This window comes from Urocampus carinirostris, chromosome 4 (assembly GCF_059441175.1).
Source record: "Urocampus carinirostris isolate Australia breed hairy pipefish chromosome 4, RoL_Ucar_1.0, whole genome shotgun sequence".
Lineage (NCBI taxonomy): Eukaryota > Metazoa > Chordata > Actinopteri > Syngnathiformes > Syngnathidae > Urocampus > Urocampus carinirostris.
In genome coordinates, this window is record NC_142352.1 from 39,152,375 (window position 1) to 39,175,630 (window position 23,256).

At 38.3% G+C, this 23,256-nt stretch overlaps 1 protein-coding gene across 2 annotated transcripts in view; it reads left to right on the forward strand.

Annotated features, from left to right (window-relative positions):
• myo1ea (myosin IEa) overlaps window positions 1-23,256 on the forward strand; it is a 96,274-nt gene that overhangs the window by 8,077 nt on the left and 64,941 nt on the right. For both annotated transcript variants that reach the window (XM_088334490.1, XM_088334491.1), the window contains one exon: window positions 22,547-22,690. In XM_088334490.1, coding sequence (XP_088190616.1) covers window positions 22,547-22,690 — 144 coding nt within the window. The remainder of the gene's footprint in view (window positions 1-22,546; window positions 22,691-23,256) is intronic.

The window sequence follows — 23,256 nt, forward strand, 5'->3', positions numbered from 1 at the left end:
CTATTATCACTTGCCAGAAGAATCTTCATTAGAATTACATAGCCTTTCTTGAAATGTAGCAGGATATTTAAGGTATGTCCTAATAATAGATGGCAAATACCTGGTCACAAAACAGTATTTTAAAATGTGGTTGTCACGTTTTCATTTTTTTCCTACTTAATGTACACGATTTTTTTAATGCACTACAGATTCATCTTTTTAGTTGAAGTATGTACAATAAGTGAGTAAACCATTGAAAAAAGTAATGGTTTTATCAGGGGGTTTCAAAAATCCAGTCATTTTAATAATGTACTTTTCCTTTTCATAACACAGAATATTTCACACATGTCTCTGGAATAGTTCAGTATAAATCTGTCTTTGTGCAATGGTGGCCAATGCAGAGGATTTTTGGAAAAGAGTGTAAAATACTTTTCACTCAATGTAGTCAGAAATGCTCACTTTGCCACTATAAATTGAAATGCCATGCTTTAAAAAAAGCAACTAATGTGCCTCATTATTTTCTTTCATCTGTGTGGCTAACAAGTATTTTGGAGTGTTGAATTAAAAGTTTATTGTTTGTATAAAACTTGGACTTTGAACTGCCAATCTGTGCTGCCAAAGTAAGTTTCACAGATAAACTGCTTTACTCTTGCATCATACTAATAGGTCACTAACAATGTTTGAAACATTTTTGTGTAGATCAAAGCTTAAGCTGTATAGTTTTCTTTGTGTGTGTATGTGTTTGAAGGAATAGCAAAATGTTATTTGATATTGTTTGAAGTCTACTTTTGGTATAGTGAATGTAACAATGGGTGCAACACAAAAAAACTCAGTTTCTCGCCCTGTTGATTTGTTAATGTCTGATCTTGGAGGGAAGTAGTGATACATTTTGGCTTTAAGCAGTACTTCAATGAAAGACAGTTGTACAATGTTTTCATATTTCACAAACATTTCCCTCTTCGACTTGATTGTTATTGTCACTATTTCGATTTATCCATCCCCTAATCAATAACTTTTGAGGGACCCATATTTATGGGCATAAAAAGAAGAAAGGAAATGAAAAAAATCCCAATAAAATGATGAGGTCGCTCTCAAACACAATCAGCGTGGCGCAGATTGAAAACAGGAAGAAGAGATTTGGCAGGGCATTATCGCTATCTACTGTTGAGAAGTGTAATTCACCTTCCGTTTTATTTGTCCTTAACATTATTTTGCCAAAGCAAAGACCCACGACCTCCTGAAAAAAAGGATAAAAATGGGTCGCGAAACACAGCTGTAGAAAAAAAAGATTGCAACTGTAACATGGGATATTCAATTGCATGTTAAGTTAACTGTTATGATAGATAAGAGATTTTGTTACATTTTTCAGCTCTAGAATTAATGATAGAGCAGCAATTGCTCTAGAATGAAAGACATGTATTGATCCTGTTTTATGAGACACTTTATTGCCGCCTGGAAATGGCTCCAGGCAGTAGCTACGTCTGCCTTAATGGTAAATCCACCCCAGCTTTGATGACATCAGGCATTTAGTATTCCTGGCTGTGATGTAACTCTTGACCTCGATAGTGGTCAGACTAAGAAGTACACTTCTCTTTTCCTGCATACACCATGTCAAAAACTGTGTGTGTACTATCACTATGTTGGTTTTCAGTCTGACTAGCAGCCAGACCTTTTAGGTAATGTGACTCCTTGATTGATACCTCAGATATTTTAACTCACAGTGACTAATTAGGGTTGTTGCCCACATGACCTAGGGCAGGGGTGGCCAACCCAGTCCTCAAGAGCCACATGTCCGGCATGTTTTTGAAGTTTTTCTGCTCCAAAACTGGTCATTCCAATCACCATGCTCATTATTGGGATCCCGCAAAGCTTGCTAATGAGCTGATAATTTGCATCACCTGAGTTGCAGAAGGGGTTTTGGGGTTTTTAAGGGTTATTGTTCTATCTTCGTTATTCATTATCCATTATCCGTTATCGGTCAGTTCATTATACGCTACAAAGCCTAGGAGCCGGGACACTTACTCTCAGCCAAAAGGCTAAGCTAAGGTCCTAGCCCTAAAGCCTTGTTGCGATCATTGCGAATGCACCGTTCCCGGAGGTACTGCAATTCCGGGCCGATGCGTGGAGTGGACAGATCTTATTCCATCTCCGGAATGCAAAAATCAAAAGGCCAAGCTACACATGCCAAGGCCAAGCTAAGGACCTAGCATCAAAGCCAAGGCCAAGCTAAGGACCTAGCATCAAAGCCTTGCTACTCTCGGCCAAAGGCCAAGTTAAGGTCTTGGCTTTAAAGCCTTGTTACTCTCAGACAAAAGGCCAGATTAAGGTCCTAGCCATGAAGAGCAACCTCCAAGACATGCAGAACCTGCGTCTCTCGAGGACCGGGTTGGCCACGGGTCTCATTTATAAAACTGCGTAGGAAAGATCATTAAAGGTGACATTCGGCGGATACACAGGAAGTGCGTGGAATAAATTTAATCTCATCTCATCTCATTAGCTGCACCGCTTATTCACAGTAGGGTCGCGGGGGTGCTGGAGCCCATCCCAGCAATCATCAAACAGTGGGCAGGGGACACCCTGAACTCGTTGCCAGCCAATCGCAGGGCACATAGGGACAGACAACTCGCTCGCTCATTCACACCTAGGGACAATTTGGACCGGGCAATCCACCTGAAATGCATGTCTTTGGAATGTGGGAGGAAACCGGAGTGCCCGGAGGAAACCCACGCAAGCACGGGGAGAACATACTAACTCCGCACAGGAAGTCCGGTAGCTGGATTTGAACCCACACAGGAGGTTCCCAACATCTTAGAACTGTGCCGCACACGCGCTAACCACTGCGCCGCCGTGCTGCCCGTGGAATAAATACTTTACAATTTATAACACTGTGTGCACGCAGGTCCTGTGCCTAATTCTCTTTATAAATCACAATAGACTCTAAAGTCTATGTGAGGGAACCGCCTCTAAATGCCTATAAAAGGCTGTGGGAACACTCTTGATAAATATTAAAACGTAACCAAAGGCCTAGATGGCTATAGCGGAGAAAAGAATCAACAAGCATTTTGATAATTCAAATCTGAGGATGTTCAATTTCTTATGATTTCCTTGCTCCGCTCGAACCTTTTTGTGTTTTTGAAGGCTCAATATAAGTCTTTACAGGCAGTTTTCATTCAAGTGATAACATCCTTGACTATTCATAATCGTTCTGCATTTCCTTTCCAAAAAGTAGGTGAAAGTGAACATTGTATGCATTCATGTTCATTCCCCCGTTGATAAGGAGATTGGAGAATAATGCTTGGCATCTGCATGATGCGACATATCTTCACATTTTAATTACAATGCCAATAAGCCAAGTATCTTCCAATTTAAAGCCCGAAGCCTTTTTGTAGGCTGTAATTTGATATTACAATAATATAACTAAACTGTCGCTGTGAGGTCCAATGTTTCATTGCATCCCAGCCAATAGTTTTTTTTGTTGATCAGTCGGCTACGAATACTTTCAGGAGTTTAAAGCTGCTGTACAGTGTTCAGCTTTGCTGCGTATTTTCATTACAAACCACGATTCCCTTTCTAGTCTAGCAACAAGGTCAAGAATTTAGTGTGGTTGTCGGCCAATGTTCTTTTTCAGCCTTTTACTACAACTATGCCACAAGTACATCTTTAGTGTCCTAAACTTGCACATTGATCTAATTAATTTTGTATCTATATTATTTTTCATTGATCTTCAATGAATTGGGAGTGTGTACTGTTTTTATGCTACATTTATGGAAACAAGCAGAGAACACTCAGAAAAATGTGGGCAGTACTATTAGGGAACAAGTCAAAGTATTTAAAGACTTGACAGCTCCTTTGTTCATGGAAAACAGTGTTGTGCAAAGTGTTTGTCACTTCTTTGTGGATGCAGGCTCATGCCCATGTATAGAAGAATTCTGTACAGCATTAGTTCACTGTGATTTTCAGCTCCATTGTATTATTGGTTCTTGACTTGCTAAATGCTTCCTGTTCCTGATTTAATGCAACAGATAATAGTGGTTTTAGCATAGGAATGAAAATGATCAACAGTAGTGAATAGTAGGAGTCGAAGCAGCGATTGAATAACTTTAGAAACATTGTTTAGAAATATGCTGCGGTAGTGTATTTCCCGACATTAATGTTGAATATGTTTTATGTTATGTATATGAAAGTTGTGATTTTAAGCAAAAATTACACTATTTAGTATGTTTATAATGTGCTTAAAACATTACCAACATGATTTATTAATTGATGTAGTTTTGTTGTATATGCATTTGCAAAGCAAAATTCTAATTATTTTTCTTTTGTTTCCAGTAAGTGTATGTACAAACAAAAAGGTTTAGAATGCCATGTATTATGTACTGTACATGATCCACACGATGTCACAGAGTTAAACATTGTTTGGAGACACGAATGCCATTGTTCAGGTCCTTTATAATTAGAGGTGTGCTTTTAGCTAAACCCTAAAGCCAAGAGCATTAACTGCTCTAGAAAAGTTCTGTTGGGTTTCTGTCTTTCTCAAAACTTGAATGTGTAAATGACTGAAACTAACAATATCCTGCCACCCTGAAGCTCTTTTCGCTGCCAAGTCATGTAATAGGGTTCTCATTCACCAGTCTGCTTATAATAATATTGATGGTGTTAATAAAATAAAATAAATAATAAAATACATTATTTTATTATTTATTTTATTTCTTAATTATTATTTTAAATAATAAACAAAATAAATATACAATAATACCTATACAATTTATGAATACAAATAAAAAATGAATAGGTATTAATAATAATAGTGTATGATGAAATGTATTAGAATAATGTAATCACCATTGTTATGATGTTAACTAAAATGAATGATAATCATATGTGCTATACTGTATTTAAGATTAAAATCTGTTTCGGTCCGCTCCAAATGGTCTAGGTGTGAAATGAGCATGTACCGTATTTTCCGCACTATAAGGCGCACCTAAAAGTCTTGTTTTTTTTCAAAAGCTGACCATGCGCCTTATAACACAGTGCGCCTTATATATGGCTCAATATTAAATTCGCAAGGTCTCGCAACTACGAGAAACAGCCGCCGACTCCATTTTTCGCGCTGTGCATACTGGGAAATATTAAACGATTGGTAGTTGCCGGGGCTCGTGTTGTATTTGCTTACTAAGTGGCAAAATGGCTACCCCATTAAACTGCTTAATTCATATTCAACAAATACAGTATTTGTCTGAATCCAGGGTTATGACTGGTGAAGATGTAAAGCACAATTTACCTTAAACAAACGCAGAATTATTCAGAATGTCACGTTTGAGAGAGAGAGAGAGAGCGAGAGAGAGAGAGAGAGCGAGATTCTCTTTCATACGTGCATTTGTATAAGAAAATGGCTCCTGTTAAGAGACACGCGTACAACGCCGAGTTTAAACTCAAAGCGATCAGTCACGCAGCACAACACGGCAATAGAGCGGCAGCGAGAGAGTTAAACTTAAATGAATCGATGGTACGGAAGTGGAGAAAGGATGAAGATAAGCTCCGCCAAGTAAGGAAAACTCAACAAAGTTTCCGTGGCAATAAAGCAAGATGGCCAGAGTTAGAGGAGACACTTGAACAGTGGGTTGTTCAACAAAGAGCGGCAAGCAGAAGTGTCAGTACGATAACTATACGTATGAAGGCAACAGCGCTGGCACAAAAACACCGGACGTGTTGGATGGCCCATTCACTGAGATATGGTCAATTCGAACACAGCAGAAGAAGAATTCGAGGGATTCGTCGATGAGGAGCTTATAGAGTGATCTTTGTTTTTCTTTTGTGTGTTTACGTTTTACATTTTACAGTTATTATGTTATTGCTTTGCACTCGTTGTTTTTGCACATTACGAGTGTCACTTTATTGCGATTGCACTAACGTTTCATTTAAAATAACAGTATCAGACGTTTTTTTCTTTGCGTGTTGACTAAATGGACAAAAAATAAAATGATATGTCGATGTTGTTCAAAGATGTCAAAGATGTGTCACGAAAATGCTTTACCTCAGAGAAAATAATAAAACGGCTGTTTATTTATTTTGGGAGTGAATGGAGTTGTGGAAAGCTTGTTTGTTAATAAAGTTTGACCTTTTTGAATATTTTGTTGACATTCCCTTGAGCGTGGCAACATCTAGAGGTTGCATAAAGTAACTACATTCTCTACTGTAGTCAAGTCGTCACATTTATTTACCGTAAATAGCCCTTAATCCCAAAAATGTCTCGAAGGACTGCACAGGATTACAATTACAAAATTGCACAATTACCTGATCTTAAACCAGCATGCACTTATAGCGCCTTATAATGGGGTGCGTCTTATGTATGGCATAAGTTTTAAAATATATCATTCATTGAAGGTGCGCCTTATAACATGGTGCGCCATATAGTGCGGAAAATACGGTAAGTTGTCTGTCTCTGTGTGGCTGGCAACCAGTTCAGGGTGTCCCCTGCCCACTACCCAAAGATAGCTAGGATGAGCTCAAGCACCCCCGCGACCCTTCTGAGGATAAGCGGTGCAGATGATTGATGGATGGATCTTTTTCTGTAAATCTGTACTTATGACTTAAGGAAGAAAGTTTTTAATTTATTCTTACAGATGTTAATAACAGTTTATTTCTCTGTATATTAAAAAAGGCTAACCCAAGAATACTGACAATTCAAATGGTATGGATTCCCAGATGTATGCAACCAAAACATTTTACTGAAAACTCAATGAACATTCAATGTGCATTTATTTCTCAATAAAAAAAAAAGTTAAGCTTTCCAAGCTTGCATTAAAAATTCTCTTCACCGACCAATTGAAGAAAATCCAAAAAATAGTGAATTCACAGAATCTAAACTTCAAACGGTGTGGAATTAGCAGGACAATTGCCATTAAGTAATACTGATGCACAAAAACCTTCATTCTTTACATTCTACTAAATTATGCCATTACTCTAATATAATATTACCCCAAAAAATATTTTTTTAAAACGTTTTTTTACTGTACCACCCCCACCTACCGTACCATTTTTAATTTTTTAATTTTTTTTATGAATATAGTCAGGCTTGTTCATCCTTGCTGGAGGTCTAAGTGACTTGGAGAAAACAGAGTGGGATGTTCAAAGGCACTGCCTAGGGCATTGGGGTTCTCAGGTTCTAATAGTGAAGGTAAAATGCATACAAACGTACAAAGGGCCCAAGGATCATTGATTGAAACCTGAGATGGAAGTTCTAGTGACACAGAGATGACATTCAACCACTATTGAGGCTGCTCCCTAAAGACTGTACTTGGTGTGACATCCTCCTGTCTTTCATTTCCACAAGACTTCAACGCTGAACCATAATCATCTCAGGGACTATATATTTTGAGACTTTTGCAAAACACAGATTCTGTCAGAAATGGCTTCAAATAATCTCAGAAGCTAAACACAACCTAAACATAACTGAAACTGTGTGTAATTTGAGTTGGTTATGTGTTCAGGATCTTTTCTTTGGCGGTACAGTGCACTAAATACACACACTCTTCCCTGTAGTCACAGCATTTTGTGACTGCACCATTAGTCAGTGCTCATGTTACCACCATCCAGCAAAAGTAACAAACTTCTAGTTTAGTGTCAAGCTTTTGAGGAGTTGAGAACCTGTATGATTTCCTTAGTTCTTTATTTCTTTTTTAGCATAACATCATAACATGGAAACTGATGGTATGCCCTCATTAATAACACGTGCATTTATGGACAAATGTTCTACCCTGAACGTTACCTAAATCCCACCGAATCTCACTGGTCTGCATTGCAAACTAGTCTATGTTGCCGCTTGAGACGCGATTGTGCAAAAGCAACTCTCGCTAGATGCACTTATTGTCCAACCTCAGCTGTAAATGCTTGCAGGTCATCCAATATTTTATCTAGGCACTGTATAAGGAAATTAAGGTGAAGCGTCATGTTACCAGGCACATCAGCATAGGCCTCTTTGTTTTTTCTCTATTTGTTTTTTTTCTTGTTGGGGCTGAAAGTTTAAGGGGACGGACAAATCATGGTAGGTTCGCAGAGGTTTTATGCTCTATTTTGATATCATTGCTCGCACACCTGTGTAATGATCTGTGAAGCCCTTTGAGACTCTTCGTGATTTAGGGCTATACAAATAAAAATGACTTGACTTGACTTGACTTTTAAATCTGGTGATCAACAGTTATTGTGTTGATAATATTTCAGGGTTATGGCTACTGTTAGCAAAGGAGAACAGGAATTTCAACAAAGCCTTTTTGCCAATGTCCATCAAAACACTGTTGTACTTGCTTTAGTGGGCATATTGTGATGTCATTATTATTTTGACTTTGTTAAATTTACTTTAAAATGTGTGTGCATATCACTTGAAATAAATATATATTTATATCTTGTAATTAATACATCAATAAAACGTGTTATATTCTCATCTCATCTTATTAGCTGCACTGCTTATCTTCAGTAGGGTTGCGGGGGTGCTGGAGCCCATCCCAGCAATCATCGAACAGTGGGCAGGGGACACCCTGAACCGGTTGCCAGCCAATCGCAGGGCACACGGGGACAGACAACTCACTCGCTCAGTTACACCTAGGGACAATTTGGACCGGCCAATTCACCTGAAATGCAGGTCTTTGGAATGTGGGAGGAAACCGGAGTGCCCGGAGGAAACCCACGCAAGCACAGGGAGAACATACAAACTCCGTACAGTAAGGCCGGGAGCTGGATTTGAACCCACGCAGGAGGTTCCCACGACCTCAGAACTGTGCCGCACACGCGCTAACCACTGCGCCGCCGTGATGCCCGTGTTATATTCTGTATGTTTAAAAACAGAAAATAGCAGTCCATAAATCCATGCTGATTTTTTAACTGAGTCTTCTCTTTTTGGTTTGTCGTTTTTGGCCAATTGGGAACACAAATGAGTACATACAACTAGGATTATCAGATCAGCATTACTATATTCATTCTTAATAACGGTTACAGGATATTTCTGTTCAATCCCTGAACTAATTTGTTATAGCATTGAAATATTGATAACATTTAGCGATTTGGCCAAGTGAAATGCTGTAGTGTCATTCTCTTTTGTTTCATGTAGATGGGTTTACATTTTGTGTTTTTATTTACAAGTCATGGAAGTTCTTCCAAGGCATGTTGAGTTGGTTTATCTTGACTCTGATGATAGTGTAATTTGGTGGATGGAGTTCAGACTGAATATTTGCAATACAACTATAGCATACTTTTGAAATTACCCAGATGCACTTGTATTTGAACAGTCTGTCAAGGTCAGAAGTATTTATTATGAAAATGTTTTATTTTGACATGCAATGATTCTCTACATTCCTATAGCTATCATAACATAATTGGGAACTGTTAAGTTTGGCACAGTATTTAAAAGCTCTAGCAAAGAATTCTTTGAGCCAACAGTCTGCTGTCAGCTCAACTCCGCAGTGACCCTGCTTTGTCCAACATATTCTCCATGATGGATTGCTGCATAATTACGTAGAAATTACATGTCTCTTTTTGCTGATTTCCTTACATCATTAAAATGAAAAGTAAGTCACTTAGAGTGGCACTTGGACACATGAAAAAGTAGAAGTGCTTACAAGGCACATCTCCTACATCTCTTCTATTTTCCTCTTTCTAAAAGCGTTTTTTGTTATTTGGCTTGTTAATTCGTGTTGTGTGCGTGTGTGTAATGAAATATTTAAATTAGGCGACCGGTTTGGGGGAAATCCTTTAATAGACTAGTTTCACCCATTCTTGTGCATCAAATTAAGTGCAAACATACAGGGAGTGCAGAATTATTAGGCAAGTTGTATTTTTGAGGATTAATTTTATTATTGAACAACAACCATGTTCTTAATGAACCCAAAAGTCTCATTAATATCAAAGCTGAATATTTTGGAAGTTGGAGTGGGGCTTTTTTAGTTTTAGCCATTTTAGGAGGATATCTGTGTGTGCAGGTGACTATTACTGTGCATAATTATTAGGCAACTTAACAAAAAACAAATGTATACCCATTTCAATTATTTATTTTCATCAGGGAAACCAATATAACAGCTCAATATTCACAAATATACATTTCTGACATTCAAAAACAAAACAAAAACAAATCAGTGACCAATATAGCCACCTTTCTTTGCAAGGACACTCAAAAGCCTGCCATCCATAGATTCTGTCAGTGCTTTGATCTGTTCACGATCAACATTGCGTGCAGCAGCAACCACAGACACTGTTCAGAGAGGTGTACTGTTTTCCCTCCTTGTAAATCTCACATTTGATGAGGGACCACAGGTTCTCTATGGGGTTCAGATCAGGTGAACAAGGAGGCCATGTCATTAGTTTTTCTTCTTTTAGACCCTTTCTTGCCAGCCACGCTGTGGAGTACTTGGATGCGTGTGATGGAGCGTTGTCCTGCATGAAAATCATGTTTTTCTTGAAGGATGCAGACTTCTTCCTGTACCACTGCTTGAAGAAGGTGTCTTCCAGAAACTGGCAGTAGGACTGGGAGTTGAGCTTGAGTCCATCCTCAACCCGAAAAGGCCCCACAAGCTCATCTTTGATGATACCAGCCCATACCAGTACCCCACCTCCACCTTGCTGGCGTCTGAGGCGGACTGGAGCTCTCTGCCCTTTACCGATCCAGCCACGGGCCCATCCATCTGGCCCATCAAGACTCACTCTCATTTCATCAGTCCATAAAACCTTAGAAAAATCCGTCTTGAGATTTTTCTTGGCCCAGTCTTGACGTTTCAGCTTGTGTGTCTTGTTCAGTGGTGGTCGTTTTTCAGCCTTTCTTACCTTGGCCATGTCTCTGAGTATTGCACACCTTGTGCTTTTGGGCACTCCAGTGATGTTGCAGCTCTGAAATATGGCAAAACTGGTGGCAAGTGGCATCTTGGCAGTTGTACACTTGACTTTTCTCAGTTCACGGGCAGTTATTTTGCGCCTTGGTTTTTCTACACGCTTCTTGCGACCCTGTTGACTATTTTGAATGTAACGCTTGATTGTTCGATGATCACGCTTCAGAAGCTTGGCAATTTTAAGAGTGCTGCATCCCTCTGCAAGATATCTCACAATTTTTGACTTTTCAGAGCCTGTCAAGTCCCTCTTCTGACCCATTTTGCCAAAGGAAAGGAAGTTGCCTAATAATTATGCACACCTGATATAGGGTGTTGATGTCATTAGACCACACCCCTTCTCATTACAGAGATGCACATCACCTGATATGCTTAATTGGTAGTAGGCTTTCGAGCCTATACAGCTTGGAGTAAGACAACATGCATAAAGAGGATGATGTGGTCAAAATACTCATTTGCCTAATAATTCTGCACTCCCTGTAGGTTTGCCAAAATCCATGCTTAAGCCATGGTTTAATCAGTAGCCTCTTTGTCAATGTCCAGTAAGTAAAGCAAATAATCTGGAAATGTTTATTCTAGTCTCAGTATCCCCGCTGTTTGACAAATTTTCATTTATAAAAATGTTCATGTCTACCTGTTGCCTAGTTTCCCCACTTTTTTAATGTTAACAATGTTGTAATAATTGATGGCTAATTATTGTTATTTTAGTTCGAAAACATGTTTATTGTTAAAAACAAAACTAAAACCACAATCTGGAATATGTTGATAAAATACAACAAATTGTAAATTATGTTTTAGTGTGAAATTAACACCAATAGCCTGTGCAACAAAGGACTACACTTGGTTTGTGCTTGAATTGCTTAAATATTGAAATGCAATAGTTGTCAGACAATTAAGGTGGAGCAACATTCATCCAAATTTGTAACCAAACTGGCGTTTCTACAGTGTAAATATGTAAAGGCAGGTACCATAACAATATTGTTAAAAAAATTAAATAAAATCAACGTAAAATATGGATGCACCAGTATCGTCAACATATTTTTGATGAGCAGTCTCCATGTTGCAAAATAATTTCGAATCCAAATTAAGAGGAAATTAATCTTGCAGTACCTAGTTTAAAATATGTTCAAGGAGGCAGAGATTTTTCTTCCCTCCGTGTGCTCAAATCTATATCCGGGTTCCGCAAGATTTCATCAAGTGAAAAGCTAGAGCAGAGCATTTCTTTTTTGTTTTTTGGGCGAATAATGCAAATAAAACAAGAACAAGCTGTGTGTCTGGCTGATCTTGGTTCATATACCAGCGAGAGCACAAGAGGGACTAGCTTCTGAGAAAAACAAAACTTTAGGGCTGGACATCCATCTACAACCCTATGCAAACCAAGTCACTTGGAAAAATTTAACGACTGAATAAGACGTCAAATGAACACGACATTAAGTAAATACTTCCCTCAAATACATGGATAATCATAGTTACTTGCTATGTTGCCTCGGCTTCGAATACACTGAAATTAGAAAATCACAGCGAAGATCACTGTGACTATAATTTATCCCTGAGTCATATATACTCATGAAAGAGCCATGTCTGGCTCGTGAGCCAAATGTTCCCGACCCCTGATATATGCAGTGATCTATTTTAATATGCCAACAATCAGAATTTTTAAGTATGTTTATGTTACACTGAACAGATTATTCTCCTCATATTGATCATTTCATCACTATGTTGCATACAATTTTTCATTTTGTGATCAATCATAAACTGAAAAGCACTTCCTCGTTGAATTCCTTGTTTAGTACTAGTTGGGCAATTTCTCAACATTACCTCATCAAAGTAATTAGCGGCCTGACTTGTTTCTAATTTTAGGAGGGAGGACTGTGTTTCTCATGTTTGCAGTGGTAACACTGGATGGACTGTGTGTCAGCTCTTGTGGTGGAAAAGCACAGAAGGAAGAAATGAGGGGAAAAGTGCCGCTTATGATACTGAATCAAAGCCAGCCATTTCCTGTTCGCTGAGCCAGCTTCTGCACAGCGCTCTCCATATTTGGTGATGGTATTTGCATGGAAAGGGGGGAAGCCTTATGGATCAGGACGGAAACCGGAATGCCTTAGCTATAGCGGGAAAAGTCCCTGACCTTTGGTTTGGCTTTCTCTTATGTAATACTTGGCTTACTAGTAAACAAATATAACGTGGACTGCACTCCATAGTTTGAAATTCTAGGATTGAGAAGTCTAATTTTCATAAAACAACTTTACCTAGTGTGTTGTAAAGTAGCCCCTCTTTCAACTACTTTCACATTTTAAGGTTATCCCTAATCCTTAAACATGCACAATTTGAGAAAATAGTACCAGTTTTTTTGCATAAAACACATATTATAAGTATATTGCAATTATTTTCTGGAATATTGCATTTTGAAGACAGCATCATGCCTTGTCTTTTTCATCCTGAGCTATGACGTCATCAGAGAAACACGAGCACCCTAGCAAGCTAGTCGCCATATTATTTTACGTGTTAATTATTTGAAGAGGTTAGAAATGTTATAAGCAAAGTTTTTGTAGATTATGTGGAGAACGCCTAGGTGTTGTGTCGCGGCTGGATTCAGTAATTGTACAACAAAAGAGGCTAACTGGAAAAAGAAACGGAGCCAACAATGGTGGGCTACCCCGGAACCTTTCAACAAAAGGCATCAGCCTCAGCGGAAAAACGCTATCAAGCAACTAAAAGCGCCAACGGCTAAAGCAATTCACATGAAGCAGACCAGAAGAAAACAAAAAAATAAAGCAGCCCCGATGCTCTTGGGGAGCTATCCATCCATCCAATATCTGTACCGCTTATCCTCAGTAGGGCTGGGTGTGCTCGAGCCCATCCTAGCTATCTTCGGGCAGTGGGCAGGGGACAACCTGAACTGGTTGCCACCCAGTGGCAGGGTATACAGAGACGGACAACTCACTCGCTCATTCACACCTAAGGACATTTCAAACCGGCCAAATTACCTGACATGCATGTTTTTGGAATGTGGGAGGAAACCCATGCAGGTACAGGGGGAACATGCAAACTCCTCTGCACCGTGGGGCTGCGCGCTAACTACCGAGCTGCCCTGCTGCCTAACGGGGAGCTAGCCAGACAAAATTATACCGAACACATGTGGCAAATAAACACAGCTAAAAGCCACAATCGGCTACCTCCAAGCAGAAATGAGAGATATGCAATTGCTGTTCACTACACTTACTGACTGTTACATAGCTGCTTCACATGTTGTGTTGATAGGAATCTCAATTTTTAAAGTGTTTTGTTCCTTCAATGACATCACAGCTCTAGAGGAAACAAGCAAAATGGGTCTACTTTGAGACAAAATTTCTCGAGTCCCCTGGCACGTGGAATATTTTGCAACTTATTTGCATTACTGTGGTGAGAAACACGTTCTGTGGCTAATTGAAAACAAATGTGCTTGGGAATACCTTTTTAAGCACCCTTATCATTAACCTTGCACAGCCCAGAATGTGTCAATTGAAGGGCCTCCCCGGGCGTCTGCGTGTGTACAGTACGTTTGTGACGCCATTTCCAGAGCCAGCTCCTCCCTGCTTGCGATTGTTGATGTAAAGCTATTTTCTCATTCGCCTTGGCTCATTAAATAGTCCCAAGTCAAAACACATGAAGCCATCCTTTCAAATGTTTGAAAAGCACCTTCTACGTGCACAACTCATTAGTTCCCTCATCATGAATCTGCACTTTGTCATTTCAGACATGTTAATTGTGCCAGACGTGGATTTGTATCACTTCTCTGTCACGCTGGATTGTTTTCCCAAACATGTTTTGCCGTCAATCCGCAACACTAGGCGCTTCTTGGTCAAGCCCAGGGGTTAGCAACACAAAAGGTGGAAAGCGCAATGTTGGATAAAAAAACAAAACAAATTTGTCTGGTGCAGCCAAAAATTCTTAGACTTTATATATAAGCCTAATAATGAACGCGACACATGCTGAATGTATCTATGGTAGCTATATTAGACTACTATCAAATTGATTAAGTTGGATGCAGCGCATCTTGTGGAGAATGATGCACCACGTGACTACTCTGTTGTAGGATACCACCTTAAGTTTGAATTCATTACAATTGTAATGAATCTGTGTATGTTTTGAATGAACGAATGAATGAAGTTTATTCGGGCACAGCACAGGAAAATGCAGCATCAACCACTAATTTACAAAATGGATCAAAAAATATTTGAAAAAACAAAGCAAAAAAGCAGAACAATACAATAATATTATGCATAAACATGTGCCCAAAGGGAGTAAGCTAAATCCGACGCTTTTAAGTGCCCACTCTTGTTACTTTTTTTTTTATTTTGTTTTTTTTTGCAGCAAAGACAAATTCAAAACCAAAAGAGGTCCAGGCTGTGGTGCCAAAACATGCTTATGTAAAATACTCCATATGTTTTAGCGTGTGGTTTACAACAATAGTGTCAAATTCAAACGGACAAAGGGCCAATTTTTTTTGAAAAATGGTTACAAGCCAATGGCTTGACTGATTGAGTGTTGAATTTTTTTAAATGAAGCAAATACTTTAGTTTAGGGAATCTAATTGAACTTAATGAAAACCTAACACTTAGATTCCAAAATGATAAATAAATAAAGCAAGATTTTTTTTATAGGGCTCTGTCAGTAATTACTATTTTCAGCAGGAAAAAAGATACATTAATTTTGTATAAAAATCCTCATAAAATGAAAATGAAATGAAATAAACCAGCATTAATTTGGGAACATCGGTAGCCTTTCGTTTTTATTTTAGCAAAAGTGAGCTAAATATACTTTTTTTTTTTTTAAAAAAGAAGCAATTTTCTGTCATTGCTTGATTAATTGATTGATTGATTCCATTAACATTTTGCTGAGTGTTTTTCAGAGATTCTGAGTTACTTGAAGTTGACAGTTAAGTTACTTAGTGTAAAAATTTCACAGTTTAAATGAGTTACACAACACAGCGAAATCTTGTGGTAGAGTGGGTTGAAAGCCATTAAAATAATTAGAATAATAATTTCTTTTCTAAATTATTAATTATTTTTTTGTTCATAATGTTACATTATTATTGGTAATATACTGATTAGGGCCTCCCTTTTTTCGTCTGATCTTTTTTTCCTAGCAAACACAATTTATACGAGTTAATGGGCTAGCTTGTTCTGCCTGCAGAGTCTGTTAAAACACTACTGGGGCTTTAAATGTGCTCCTTGTGTTTAAGTTACCTGGATTCTCTCCATTTATTTTTAAATTCAATGCAATCTATTGTTGATTAGAAGGGCTTTGATGATCTGGTTGTTGTTTGTTTTTTTAAATCAATAAATAAGACATTGCTACAGTTACTCAACACTTGCGTAGTTTTTTTCACTGAGTACTTTTTTACTTTTACCCAAATAATGTGGATGACTACCTTTTTCCTCTACTTGAGTCATATTATTCTAAAGTAACAGTACTTTTACTTCAGTAACATTTTTGGCTACTCTACCCACCACTGGAAGAATTAATGTACGGTAAAAAAAACAACAAAAAAAAAAAACAACAATTCTTGCTGTAAAATACAACTGGGAATCAAGATCATCTCAGGGGCCGTACAAAACTTTTCCATGGGACGAATTTGGCCTGCGGACTTTGAAGGTGGGGTGCGTAGTTTGAGGTGTCCTTAAAAAGTTGAAAGTGAAATATTTATCCTATTAAGGATGTGTTAAGTCCAAACGCCAACCTGACCCCCATTAAAATGAAAAAGGGAGTTTAAGAAATGCACGTACTTTCATGCACCATACAAACAGCTTCACTTAAGCCAGAATATGACTTTACCAAGTAGAATATTTCCAAGTTACGGACAGCACATTTAACTTTGACGTATGTGGTTTAAAGCATTGGAGATGTTGTAGGATCCTTAAATACACAGCAATCGCAGAAAAGTTGCTGTTCAATGGTGGTACGAATAAAGTTTTCTAGGAGATGACCGCATTCTATAAACAAGTAGAACCTGCAATTGTTTGCTTTTGTATTTGATAATGAATTTAATGTTTCGTTAATATGCCATTGATATACAATTTGTTGGGTTTGGCTTGCTACCATGTACCTTTTCATGTTGTAGATGAATAAACGGGTGGCTCCCTCTGTGTTTTCTGCCATCTTATTTTGAAAAAACTGTTCTCGATCAATCTCAAGAGCCATCTTACCTGTATGCTATCATACAAGGTGTCATACCATTCACACTGTGGCTTAGGGGATGGTAAAATCACATAGCCTTACACGTGGTGCTTTCAGGATACTAAGTTACAAAACCTGTAGACAAACCGAGTCATACTGAACATAAATTGTTTTACAGCAATATTTGGAAGAGCAAAAGAAGCCAAACTCAATTAATTTCTAATAAGTGTTGAAAGTCTATGAGGGGATGTGGCCAAGTGAGCTATGGCAAGAACTTGGGCGATTGTGCTTTACAGGGGGCAGGTTTTGGCTGAATATGATTTCATAGTGTTTTTCTGAATTTGTTTATCATTTACTTGTCTGAATCATTCAACAAAAAAATAAAATGTGTTTTGGGGACAGTCAAGGAATATGATTGCAATTACTGTACCACATAAAATTCTAGGTTGTTGGAGTCCTTGTAGGTGGAATTACCATCATTAATAGATGGAGGTCACTGAATGACAGGTGCTGTTATTTGTTTTCCCATGGTGTTTATCCTCAGTCGGCCTCCAATATCTCCTTAAGATTATACACAAATGATCTGTCTAGTAAAATATGAGCAACCAGTAGAGTGTGGCAAAATATAATAGTGTAAAAACACATTTGTGATTTGAAGCAAACATATTTAAGTGAAAGTATGCAAACTTACTTGTGTAATTTTTTCAAGAAGTACCATTCAAACTGGGTGCGCCTTGCGCTAATTAGTAACAAAAAGTACTTCTCCATTTAAAAGGTATAGGAGACCCCTGCCATGAAACCTTGTTTTATCACACATGAATACGATACTTCCGATGCTGAGGTTTATGAGGGGTTTTTTGCCCTAATGCAGGTTCCAGATCAGGGGATGGTGTAGTCTAGAGTCTGTGCAGCCCTTTGAGACTTCTTGTGATTAAGGGCTATACAAATAAACTTGATTTGACTTGACTTGACATTACTAGATGTAGTTTGAATAAATCCAGCTTGTTACTCCACACCATTGATTTCAATTTCTGAATGCATACGTCTGTCAAAAGCTAGGTAAGAATTGCACTTTTGAGTCTATAATTAACATCAATTGCACAGGCTCCGCCCACCACCAGCATAACACTCAACTGCCATCTGTAATTCAAAAGTACAGTTTAAGTTGGTTCACTTTGCATACAAATTGTAATACCATAAATTTCACGTATATACACATTTTTTGATTCCTTCAGGTGTAACAGTACTGCGTCATCGTTAGAATAAAGTTTGTATTTTGGGTGGCCACACCTGGAGAAAAAGCAGTAAAACATGTTAATGGGTGTGATGTGAAGGAATGATTGGGCGTTAGTCATTGTACCTGAAAGGGAAAGTACCTGGGTTAGTCTGTAAAGTTGGAAAAAATGTTCACAGCTTTTTGCAAAGTGTGCAAAATGGTTGATTTTCTTCTTGTAAAGTCTAAATTCACCCAGCCCGCAAGATGTTAAAATTACACTTGATTTCTCTATTACAAATAAAGGAGGGACTGAACTCCCACTAAATTTTTGTACAGTCCTCTTAGTATCACAATATATAAAGGAAGAAGTTTTTAATGATAATAGTACAAAGTACAGGCCCTTCATCAAACTTCCGCACTTTCCTCAAGAGAGGAAGTTAAATGTTTTAATAGTTGATGCTTTTTGGAATGATTCGACATAGCCAGCTACACTGCCCTATGTGACCTTCTTCCACAGTAGCCACACAGTGAGTGACACAGCACTGAATCATAGCGCTTGATGAATGACCTCACATTTTGCTTAAGCAAAACAAGAGCGTTCGGATGTGGATAGAAGTTGGAGCAGAAAGAAAACACATTTATCATGCTGTAGCAATAGTAAATTGTGCACATAATGAGTAGTGATTTTTGGGGGGGTGTTTGTGTCTGATTACCGTATTTTCCGAACTATAAAGAGCACCTAAACACCCCAAATCAGCTGTTAATTAGTACGTTTGTCTTATCTGGTGCTGTGGAATTATTGATCAGTCGATACATTTTATCACTGACCCCAACTGTATATTAATGGTAGCAACAGATAGCAACAGACTTGGGGGTAACGAAATACATCTCACGGTGATACGTAATTGGGATAAAATTTTGGGGGAATTGTATTCTCTTACAGTTACATAAAAGAAGTAATATAACAGGTACACTTAGTTGAAATAAAGATTGCTTCGCAGATTACAATTTTGTTTAAATATTGCAGTAGTGCGGGCAGCACGGCGGTGCATTGGTTAGCGCGTGTGTTATTGTATTGTATTTATTTATTCCAGCCAGTATAAACCATAAATATGATATATACAAGAAATCATTTGACACGCGAACTCTCAATAATAATAATATAATAGATTTAAAAGAATAAAAAGAATAGAGTAAAACAGAATTTTACTGTATAATACAAGGTAATTATATAGAATCGTTTAAAAAGAAAGAATATGTAAATAACAAGACTAGAGTAGAATAGGTCAGAGGAACGCCGTTGGCATAATAATACTATACATAATAACCTAAATCAATTCCCGTTGAACATACGAATAGCGTAAGGGTAAAAACTCTCTTTAAGACGTGTAGTTGTGCGGCACAGTTCTGAGGTCGTGAGATCAAACTTTCCTGTGTGGAGTTTGCATGATTTTCCCGTGCTTGCGCGGGTTTACTCCGGGCACTCCGGTTTCCTCCCACATTCCAAAAACATGCATGTCAGGTTAATTGGCCTAAATTGTCCTTAGGTGTGAATGAGCGAGTGAGTTGACTGTCTCTGTGTGCCCTGTGACTGGCTGGCAACCAGTTTAAGGTGTCCCCTGCCCACTGCCCGAAGAAAGCTTGGATGGGCTCCAGCACCCCTGCGACCCTACTGAGGATAAGCGATGCAGATAATGGATGGGTGGATTGCAGTCGAGCAGTGTTTAACTTATTCGCCTAACACTAACTAACTCGAAATGTTCTCGGTTCCAGACCGGCTGAAAACATATGTTGGCCTGAGAGGATGGGCGCCACCAGGCTGTATTTGCCCAAAACACACCACAGGAAATGGTGCTCCTTTGACCCTAGTGGTCAAGGAATCCCTCCAACCAACCAACTAACCATATTTAAAAATACCTCATGCGCCGATAGACGAATCATGTCGTTCAAAATTTCAATCACTGACACTAAAGAAAGAGAGATGAGGCTTACACATGACATGCGCGTATATTGTACAGATTGCACTACAATCTTAGTTGCAGTCCCATTGCATCCAATTTATGCAAATGCATGTAATTGTATGCAATTGTGATCATTGATATAAATACCAGCTGTGCCATTATTATTAGTAGTTTTAATTCTGTGCGTCTTATAGTCCGGTTTACCTTACATATGAAAAATATATCACAAATGAGAATTTTTGGGGATGCGCCTCATGATCTGGTGTGCCATAAAGTGTGGAAATTAGTGTACCTTATGGGTAATGTTTTTGTAGGTGTTTTTGTGCATATGAAAGGTTTTAGCCACACGTCCTAAAAAATATTTTAAACATTGTGTGTGTGTGTGTGTGTGTATAAATATACATCCATTATCTGCACCGCTTATCCTCAGTAGGGTCGCGGAGGTGCTGGAGCCCATCCTAGCTATCTTGGGGCAGTGGGCAAGGGACACCCTGAACTGGTTGCCAGCCAGTCGCAGGGCACACAGAGACAGACAACTCACTCGCTCATTCACACCTAGGGACAATTTGGAGCGGCCAATTAACCTGACATGCATGTTTTTTTTTGGAATGTGGGAGGAAACCGGAGTGCCCGGAGGAAACCCACGCAAACACGGGGAGAACATGCAAACTCCACACGGGATTCGATCTCATGACCTCAGAACTGTGCTGCACACGCGCTAACCACTGCGCCGCCGTGCTGCCCAGTGTGTGTGTGTATATATATATATATATATATATATATATATATATAATATACATAATTATTGTTCATAATTAATAATTTTGTGCATTTTTGAGAAAGACCCATATCAGGGATTCACAAAATGTAAGGTACACTACACTACCAAGCTGACTTACTACAGTTCAGCAATTTTAATTTGCAAACACTTAGTTTCGGTTTGACATTCTATGCATTTCACTATTAAGTCAATTGGCTGTTGCTAGGCAATGAGCAATGAAAGTCCAAAATGCACTGTTGTTGTTATTAGTGATGCTTCCTGCAGAGCATTGCCTCTCCTTTCTTTTATTTCCCGCTAAAGCTAAAATGCCCTCCAAAAATCTAGTGTGTATTATTTAGCACCCCTTAGTGGTTAAAGGAACTTAATTCATTAAGGAAAACAATATTGATTTAAATAATAAGGCAAATATACATTAACATTATATAAACATTAATTTTCAGAATACTTGTAGGTCAAGAAATTTATATTGCATAACATGATACCTCACCTGGGGGCTGACATAACTGTCTCATCTTCCTGCTATCTGTACCCAAAAAACAAAAATAACTCTGAAAGGTTGGGCAAAAAAAAAGAGGAAAATGTTGTGGTTTTATCACTTTGAGTGTCGGTAGTTGGAATTCTTCTTTTTGCTTTTTGGCACTTATTTTCGATTGCATGACACAATACAGATTTAGTGGTCGAATAATACAAAATTTTCATTTAAAAAAAGAAACACTTCCATTGTAATTTAATAGCAAATCAGTGCAAAGTAAATATTTTCAAAATATTGGATTTTTTTATTATATGTTTTTTTTTTCCAGTGTCAGATTTTTGGCCAAGCATTTCTTTGTTGGCCCAAAAATATCATATCTACACATTGTACAGTTACTTGAAACTCTTTAATATGCTTGGATTTTAATGTGTTTTCAGGATTGAAAAGTGCTTGGCATTGCATTTCTTCTTCCCTTGTAAATAACTGCAGCTGCCTTTAGTTTGTAAAGAATTGTATCATCACTCACCTAATGGTCGCACCCAAGAGGACAAGTACATTTCATACCTGTGTACACCAGTTCAAGGATTACGTATCAATTATAGATATTTATTGTGGCCCATGGAAAAAAATCAAGGTAGTGTTTCCCAGTGGTAAATTGTGATGGGAATAAATTTATGCAACCAAAACTTTAAGCTACACATTACTGCCATTTGTACCCAACATCTATGTAGGAAGAGATTTGTCTCAAAAACAAATATATTCGCAATTTACTCAAGATCTCAAATTCATGTCTTGATAAATGCACACGCAAATCACACATGATAATCTGCAAAATACATGATTCACACCGGATTAATAATTTTAATGGTACTGGATGAATTGGATAAACGGCTATGAGAGTCCTTAAAAAGTGCTTTATTTTGGTCTTGTACGAACCTGTATTTAACAAATTCTTTGTGACTCTAGTGCACAACATAATTTCAAGAAATTTTAATTCGGCACACAAAATGTTTGAAAATGTTGTTTGTTTGAATAAATGTATTACACATTTAATTAAGCACTCAGATTGGCTGCTCACACTCAACTATTTTATGTTTTCATTTTTCTTCCCAGGGGGGCCGGGGTCAATTTGGGTACCACTGGCAGAGCCACAACGTCAAACTGAGCGGGGTGGACGACATGGTGCTACTCAGCAAGATCAACGAGGACGCTATCGTGGACAACCTGAAAAAGAGATACATGGATGACTACATCTTTGTATCCTGGCCTTGCAATGGCGCCTCACACCTCGGCGAGGAATTGCTAGCTTCCCTTCGCTTTTTCCAGAAATAGTCTTATAGCCTTTGACGGTGATAAGTCACCTCCTTGTTGGAAGCTAACGCCCGGCTCTGTGGTAGTAAGGGGAGCACAGGTCAGCTTGGGACCGCAGCCAGATGTTTTACTCACTTGCTCACAAATTAAAGATTGAATTTAGTTGCAAACTTTGACCAAACAGTTAATGTGCAGCGAGGGTTGTGTGATGACCAAATGGCTAATTATATGCATTTTAAAAATATATGATAATTTATTTTGCAGTTGGCAGGATAATGCAAAAACTACAAACGCTGAGCTCCTACTATTCAGATGACGAATTCTTTAACGCTGGTCTCTATGCAAACATTGGAAAGCATTGTATATTTGACAACAATGGGTATTTATTTATAACACACACAGTTTAGTGAACGAACAACTCATGAATGAAAAATGAAAAAGCCTTTTGGCAGTGTGTAGGGATTGTGCAGTGTGTTAAATGCTGGCAGCCCTAGAGTTGACAACTCTTAGTC